Source organism: Akebia trifoliata, chromosome 3 (assembly GCF_017979445.1).
Source record: "Akebia trifoliata isolate Shusen 1 chromosome 3, ASM1797944v1, whole genome shotgun sequence".
NCBI lineage: Eukaryota > Viridiplantae > Streptophyta > Magnoliopsida > Ranunculales > Lardizabalaceae > Akebia > Akebia trifoliata.
The window spans coordinates 46,180,726-46,189,839 of record NC_141377.1 but is presented as its reverse complement, the minus strand read 5'-3'; the positions used below and the strand labels follow the sequence as shown (position 1 = coordinate 46,189,839).

The 9,114-nt window shown below is 33.3% G+C and overlaps 1 protein-coding gene across 1 annotated transcript; it reads right to left on the bottom strand.

The window, feature by feature from the left end:
- Positions 1 to 7,356: 7,356 nt before the first annotated feature.
- Positions 7,357 to 8,950, bottom strand: LOC147407379 (uncharacterized). Its single transcript, XM_086435919.1, has one exon. It carries the CDS (start codon positions 8,333 to 8,335, stop codon positions 7,616 to 7,618), a length of 720 nt encoding a protein of 239 aa, XP_086292045.1. The 5' UTR covers positions 8,336 to 8,950; the 3' UTR covers positions 7,357 to 7,615.
- Between the last annotated feature and the right edge of the window lie 164 nt (positions 8,951 to 9,114).

Here is a 9,114-nt window from a genome sequence, read left to right as displayed (position 1 = left end):
AAAGATTAGAGTACTTAAGGTATTAAGAATAAATTATAATAATAATTTCATTGTTGGATAAAAGTATTTAAAATGGATTTCTTCGTAAAAATCTTAAGTATTGTTTCTAAAGGATATTACTTTTCTTTTAAATCAATCCATCGAACTCGAAAAAAAAATGAAATTTACATTTTAAGAAAGGGAAAAATGGACAGAAGTGGGGCTTAGACCCATTGCTCGGTTGGCTTGACACATTGCAATTTTAAGGTCGTAGGTTGGTAGATATAGGTAATTGCAATGTTAAATCGACCTCCTACAACAGTGAGCTAAGAGCAGCTCCAACGTATACTCCATCCCAGATGCCATCCCCTTTCAACTGTTGTTTTGCAGCACCAAATCCATTTGAAGGGTCTCCTACGGCATACTCCATGTCCTATTCTGTTTTGGAGAATGAATTTCAAATTCCAAAATGGAGGATGAGATTTGGGTTCTCTACTTTTTTGGCTCCAAAAAATTTATCCCCCAACTTATTTTGGAGAATCATTTTGGATTGTAAGGTCTCTCCAACACAGTCGTCATCTCCATCTCTATTTTATGTTGAATTAAAAAAAAATTATGGATGAATATTTTGGATAACACGATTGCAATGCAAATCCCTTGAATATCCAAAATGATTCTTCTCCATAAGGGATGGCCAGCCATTATGGAATATTATATGGACTTTCCCCTTGGAGTTGCTCTAACATGGTAGTGTGCACAAAGCCATAGATATTTCCTCGAGATATGAGTTTTGTATACTCGAGGAAATTGATGTTTTTATGTAAACTCAATGTCGAATGCAGTGCAAACTCAATCTATTCATGGGTAAAAAAATTTGCATAGCAGGCATTGCCCAACGGCATTTTGACCAATTCGTAGAATATTTTATTTTTTCCAAGAGAAAAAGAAAGTGACATGAGCTATATGTAAGGAATTCAACCCGAAATTCCCAACCTGTGAGAAACAAGAAATAGAGAAAAACACACACGTCGAAAAAGAAAACAATCACACGCACAAGACAGTATTTACGTGGTTCGACAATTTGCCTACGTCCACGGAGTTGTAGAGATTTCACTATTTCGAGAAGAATTACAAAAGTGCGGCTCAAGTCTCAAAGACGACAACCAAAACCTTAAAAAACCCTAATCACTAAAAACGACTTCTATATACTATGCACAAGATACACAATGGGTTACAAAACGGGCCCAAGCCTCCACTCCATGGATTAAGCCTCAGAAAATATCCCATCAAAATACCACGCAAACATTATTCAGGGCGGGTCAGGTCATCAACCGGATCAAAATATAACTAGGCTCCACAAAGCCCAACACTATACACATACTGCTAAAGTAAAAACTCCTAACCATTTTATTACTTATAAAAAAATTAAGATAAAAATATTGATTTATTTTATTATTATAAATAGTTTAGCATTAAAAGATTTATCTAAAGATACTTTTGTCTATTTAAAATTTTATTTAAGGTGGATTTCAATAACTAATACTCATCCTAATCTCATTATATATAATGCAGTGTATAAAATGAGAATTGGCATATAATTAGATAAAGAGAACTGTTTCCCTTTTACAAAAGGGTTAGCCTATACTTCTCTTTATCAAGTTTTTCAATTGATGGATAAGAGCAAGAACAAGAGAAAGAGAGAGAGAATTCATACATTATAAACAAACACAAAATTTACAATACAAATTCCACAAAGTCATGCATTGTATACTCCCATCCCCACCACTATAAATTCCACTAGAACAACCCAAAGCTTTTTTTTTTCCTCTTAAACATGGGTCCCTTAACACATTCAACAATAAACCTACTTCAAAGAAAGGAAAACCAAGAGAGTAGGTGTTGACATGCCTTGTTAAGCTATATTATAGAAAGACGCTAGTGGTAAGTTTTGAACTATTGTAATTCCTTTTAGTATTCCATTAAAAATAAGTTAAGCCCCCCTCCACCACCCAAAATCCTCCTCTTAGTGGAGTTACTGATGATTACCTAAGTAAAGAAAAAAAATAAAAAATAAAAAGCTGAGAACTACTTCACTATTTTTTTGGAATTAGAGGTTTGTGATTCTCAAATTTATTGTACATTAAAACAATAACAAAATACATAAATTCGAGGGTTTGTGATTATGTGCAGTAGGAGACTTTGATGATGATGATGGAAAAGTTAATAGACTTTGACTGAGACTAACAAGTGAAAATTAGAGGTAAGGCAACAAGTCATGGTGTGAGTGTGACCTCAAATACCTAATCGACACCGTTATTAACGGTCAATTAGCAATGAATAATGATTTTCTAACTAAAATCTTCACTCAGTCAATACTTGATTGATGTGGTACGGATATGGAATAATAGATTATTTTTTTTAGAATACGCAAATGCACAAATTTTTTTGGGGATGTACAATTATGTATCTCAAGGAAAAGAATTTATGATTCCGTGTCCTTGTCATGTCAGTTGAGTATGGAGCGAGTCAAAATTGTCTAATTAGAAAATCAGAAGTCGATAATAATAAAAGCCTGACACTCTTCAGCCAACAAAAATAGGTCCCACTAGATTGTTCATCATTAGCACCTTAAATAATAACCCCTTTTGTGAATTAGTTACTTGTTGAAAAGATTTTGGTGATGAACTTGAAAGATCACTTAACTAACCAAGCTTCATTAGGTCTCATGATTTGACAAGACCTCAAAATCATAACCCTTTTATCTTCTTTTTTTTCTTTTTTCTTTTTTTAATTCTCATAAATGCTCAAATCAAAGATATAAATAATATTTATAAGAATGAGTCTTGCACATCGATGAAAGTGACAATGCTCAATCATAATTCATAGTTGTCAAAAAAAAAAAAAAAATGGAAAAATTCAGAGGAAGATGGCATCCAGGGACACATGGCCTGTTGCACAATTAGATAATATAGGAGATATGAAGGATTCACATCAAATTAGATGTGAAGACAACACAAATAAACACGTGGCACTAAAAAATTTACAAATAGACTAATGACCATAAGTCACCAAAATACAAAAAACTTCATGTGATCACCTTCTGTGTACATGTTTTTACTTCCATTTTTCTATAACCACTAGATCTGAATTTTAAATACCCAAAGAGAACATTTCCACTAATGACTAGAAATCCATTAGTTTAACACGGTAAAAAAACAACTTTGAGGTCATGGGTTCAAGTCCAACTTACCCATTTAAAAAAAAAAAACCGTAATTCTCATAAATCTGGAATGACTAAATGTCATAATCCAGTGTGTTATTTAGTGTGTAGGTCCTCAAGAAATCTATCAAATCTATGGGATAAGGCTGATGATGGCATTTCTTTCAATTATCTTCACATATTATTTTAATATCAAGCTTTTGCATTAAACTTGGACTCTATGGGATGTGCTCTCAACCATTAAAAATAGTTATTTTGATCTCATCCAGCCCTCTCCATCTGTTATCTTCCAAGGTTCTACCTCATCTTCCAAGGTTCTACCTCTTTGGTTCTATGTATCATTTATCAGGTTCATTTCTTTCTTATGGTAAAATTCCCCATGCCCTATCATGGTTTTATGAAATCTTCGATCTCTAATAGAATCGTGATAATCTGACTACCTCACGTGGCAAACTCAATCGACTACCCTAATGTGACAAGTTTGGGAACCGTTAATCTGAGCTCTTCGATATAAACAATTGCACTTCCCCATAAAAATGTATCTCAAGGCAATCGTGTATATCGAGGAGCACATTCAACTTTTTTCAAACTTGTCACATCAGGTAGTCCATTGAATTTTCCACATGGAGTAGTTAGATTATCACGACTCTTTCTAATAACTTTCAATATAATACATTCAAAACGTACAGTTGAGACGAGAAGAAAAATATAGGTTTCCTAAGATAAATATAGATTTTCTAGCTATTTATATGTGTTTTCTAAATACTATAAATTTTTCCTGGGAATTCCTAACAGTAAATTCCCATCACAGCCATTCCAAGATTTCCAATAATAATACTTACGCTTTTTGTGACACTTGTCCTTATAATAATATTTCAAATAACTTATATTATATAGTTAACTACGTATTCAAACTATCTGAACACCCTCCTTCACACCATTCTTATTTTTTTTCCCTCAGCTTTTAATTACCCCTAATTAGTATAAAAATTAAATTTTTAAAGAGGGGTGGAAAAAAGTGGGGTTGTTAACTTATTATATTATAGTAAAGGAATTCAAAGGGACAATCTTATGGCCCTAGAAATTGAGGAAGGAGAATAAGATAAGGAGAGAGACATATTTTAAATGGGAAGATGACCAAGTCTCCATATGTTCTAAAATTGCTTTGGTAGGGATGTTTATCCTTTTCCATGTCTTGGGAGAACCATTCATACAAAGCACATATACCCACCACCTTAAGGAATATAGAATACAATCCTTCAACAAGAAATAAATATATAAATTGGAAAAAAAAAAAAAAAAAAGGAAACACAGGAAAGCCATCAATCCATCAATGTGCGTGACAGCCACCATTCCCAGATTCTTAAGAATAAAACACCTTACATCAATGAGCATGACAACAAACTTAATCATAGAAGGATTAAGATCATGCGGGTCCCATCTAAAGAAGTGCATCAAACATTTCTGACTTTTGATTGGTGGACCTATTTTCCTTCCTTCCCTTTTGAAGACAAGATATAAAATTATAAATGACTGGGGGTTACATACATGATACACCATTGTTCAAACAATTAAACAAAAAAATGAAGGGCTTCTTAAGAAATATTATATAATTAAACCTGAGGAGTTGGCACAGTGGCAATTTTGGATCAATAAGCGGTTAATGCCTATAGGTCGTGAGTTCAATACCCATTATGAGCATTAATTCTTCAGGGGCCATCCACAACGACGCACCCTCACTTACCTGATGCTTGTGATGTGTAGGCATTGCACGTACCTTGAGACTAATCTGTTCCGCTGTATACAAGGATACCCGATTATCAAAAAGCATATATAATTAATAATAGTTATATATTTAAATAGATCTTATGCCCTCAAGGATTATTTGTATTGTCTATATAAATTACCTAGCAATCATATAAATAAACTTCCACTGATCGAAGTTATTTCCTAGGATAAATAATTTTTATGATAAAAATGGCATTTGGACATCTTTGTAGAAATGACAAACACAATGTTATGGGGATGCAATTTTGAAAATAATTGACAAAAAATTTCAAAACTGAGAAATGATGCGCATTGTTTACAAAGTCTAAATATACCCTCATTCTCAGCATGTTGACAAAAAATATCCTTTCATTTTTTTCAAAACCCATTAAGATCAAATAAAAATTCAATAATCTTAAATCCTGGTAATCCCACTAGAAGTAGAAAAGTATTTAATTTCTCATTCAAATAAAATGGTATCATTTCATCACAACCCATGATCGAGTATCACACGTAGAAAGTAAAATCCATGAAAAGACCATGATAGATTTCATACTTTTGCACCATGAGTGATCTAAAGTACCACTTTTTTCCCGACTTTTGGTCTCTCAAGTGATTCTTCTATTTCATAGCTTAATTTACATCATAGTTGTTTTGTGTTACAGGACCCTTTTAAGAACTGATTTTAATTTCTCTTGTATTGATGACAATTTTTGTGTAACAATTAATCAAGATTTTTGGTAAGAGATTGTAGATGTGGGTATTCCAACTCAACCATCTGTTTGATGGAGTTAGAAAAGTCTCTTTAAGGAATAAATACCTTATAGGGAATTAACCTACATTTAAGGGTCTCCATCTGGAATAAATACCTATAGATTAGCAAGAAAAATGTATAATTGGAAAATCTTTGTTGATAAGAAAGAAAGTTTTAGTGTGGAAAATTTCGTTTTCCTCTTTTATCTAGAGGGTTTTTATTGCCACACAAACTTTTACTTGGAACGCCCCAAGATGTGTTTAACATTTTTAGTTGTGTACACATGAATTATGTTGTACTAAGAAAATATTGGTGTGACAATAAAATTCTTTCTATCCATACCCATAGTCATCACATTGGAGTAGGGGTTTAAAACGAGAAGGAAATATTCTGGATAAATGGAGAAAACAGGAAAATAATGAGAATAAAGTTGGGAAAAAATGATATATATATATATATATATGAAAAAAAATATATATCCATAATGTAAAGTATAATACATTAGACATTTATTCTAAATTTACAATCTATTTTTTAATAAAAAATAATATTATCGAATATCTATGTTTCACAAGTCTAACCATATATCAATGTATCTTTTGAGGAAAGTAACACATTATTGAAAAAATATTTATATCATTAAACAATAAATCAAAGTACAAACGACCATAAGGTCATAAGAACTAATCATATACTTACAAAAAATGGATTATTTTTATTTTTTTAATTTAATTTAAAAATGTGTTAAAAATATTTAAAAAAAATGCATTTAAAACATAAAAATTGTGTGTAAAACATTAAAATGTGATTTTCTGAAAAAGTCGATTTTTTTTAAATTATTTTAATCGTTAGAGATACAAAACATGTTTCAAATGAGAATATTTCAGAAAAAGAAAAGGGGTGTTTTGTTATTATGTCCATACCAATGTCTTAAAAATTGGACCCAACCGATGGTTGATTGGAAATCCAATGAAAACGCTTCCACCAATGAACTGACAATTTTTGAGTACCGTCCTTTTATGAATATAAATAAAGATAATTTAAGAAAATTGTTTATTTGTTTTAAAGATTTTTAATACACATACATTGTTCCAATCCAATGCAGACCAATTTGATAAAATGTTAAGTTCAGTTCGATTTTTAAAACATTGATTATGAATCAACTATGCAAAGGGTAGTCTCATATGTCATATTTGAAGTTTCAGAGAGAGAGATTATATTGTCACACAAACGTTTAACTTACTGGGTATTTAAGCATTTTAAACCACTTGATGATCAATCCTCGAGATATGTGCAATCCCCCCAACACGGACCAAGTAATTTTTGATATAAATCCTCATGGGTGACCCCTAAAAGGGATTCAAACTCAAGACCTCTGCTTCTTGAGATGTGATCTTGGCCATCTCATCAACTCTTAGGTAGTTAGATGTGTATTGATTCTTGATTGATAACATTTGAATTGGAGTGTTCCAAAGTAAAAGTTGGTGTAGCAATAGAACCTCTATCCGACAAGTATTACTTTCAAACTACATTTAAGACCCTCGTCAAATTCATGTCTGAGGATGCTGCATAGGGATTTCTGATACAATTGATCCATATGTTTGATTCTCTTAATCAAATATGGTTTGATATTAGAAAAACCCCATACAAGAAATCCAGAAAAGGAAAAAAGAAATACAGAGTGAGCAATGAAATAAGATGCAAAATCCCTTCTTCTCTTTCTGATATACATAACACTGTACATCCATAGCATTACGATCACATAAAGCTTAAAGAAAAACGTAAAAAAAAAAAAGGGGGGGGGGGGGGGGGGGGATTTTTCTCTAACCATAGTAATATCTTTCAGTTTTATCTTTTTTTGTTCAATTTTTTTATTTTTTAATTTAGCTTCAGCTCTAGTTCTGAAGCACACCAGTCTTCGATTCTTCTCTATGGAACCTTGCTTGCTTCGCAATGAACGCCTCTATTGTGCGCCGGAACTCCTCATTACTCATATCTGTTTCAGAAAACATCATCTCTGACTCTGCCGGTTCGTCTCCGGTACAGTCGACTCGCCGACATTTCTCAGTCTCCGATCTCCGGAGCTCTCGTACCGGTTTCTCGCTGACTTTACTCTTCAAATTTTCCGAATGACTCCTCCGATAAATCTTTCCTTCATTAACCGTGTCTTGATACGTATGAATCACCGTATTCTCCTCGCATACAGTCTGCTTGTCTTCGTATACGATCTCCTCTGTCTTCATATTCGTCTTCTTACGGATCTTGTTATGGCTCTCGCTGCTCTTCACAAACTCATCGTATAGATGAGTCTCTGCGTTATTTGCTGTAGAATTTTGGTTGAAAACTTGGCCAGATTTCGCGAAGAGGATTAGAATGATAGCGTTTCCGATTAAGAACACGAAGCGAGGACTGACTAAGACACCGCAAATTTCCCGCAAATATTTGCCAGAGATTTGGATAGCGGTTGGAAGTCGAGTTGAGAACCATGAGAGCAAGATGAGAGCTAAACATACCTCGACAAAGCGAAAAAAATTGGCGATCTTACGAAGCCTACGATACCTCATCATCGCTTTCGCTTTCTCTGATTTAACGCAATCGACGAAGATCGAATCCATTTCCAGATCAAAATCAAACAGTTTTCTCTTCGTATTTAAGAGATCGAACTTGAAACCCGAACGAATTTCACGGATCACGGCATCGTAATGCTGGATTCAATGAGTTCTTCGCCTTCAGATCGTTTCCAACGATCTAATCTGGCAATGTTTCGAAGCAACCAAAAGGAAATTTCTCAAACTTTTTTCACTCAAATGAAGTAGAAATTCTCATTAGAAAAATTCTAGCAGTTAATATTAAGGTTTTTGTGGTTCTTTGCATGGAAAGAGAGCGGTTGAAAATAGATACGAAGATTAGAGAAGAATCTGAAGAGATTTTCGCAGTTTCAGATCTGATTTTTTTTTTTTTTTGGTGGGGGTGGGGAATGCTCGAAAGAAAACAGAGACTAAGAAAAGAAACGAAGATCTGAGGAGTAATTCGAAAGAAGGAAGATATTTTGTTTTTGTTTTTGAAGATTAATGTGTGAGTGTGAGTGTGAGTGTGAGTGTGAGTGAGAATTTACTTTAGTGAGTGAGCTCTGTTTCGTTTCCCTCTTTTAATTTTGTAGGAAGGGTTTTAGAGGTGAGAGTTGGTGTTCAATTAGCGAACCGTTTGCGAGTAAAGGTCCAGCTTTTATAGGCACCTGAATTGAGAAATCTACTTTATTAAGGGAATTGATTTGGGTATAGATTTCCTAGTGATCACTAACTATGGGGAATATCTTCCTATCTTCTCTGTTCGTTGGACATATTGGAATTTTCCTTTTCACAATTGTGCTCCTTCACAGTTCACACTTCACACT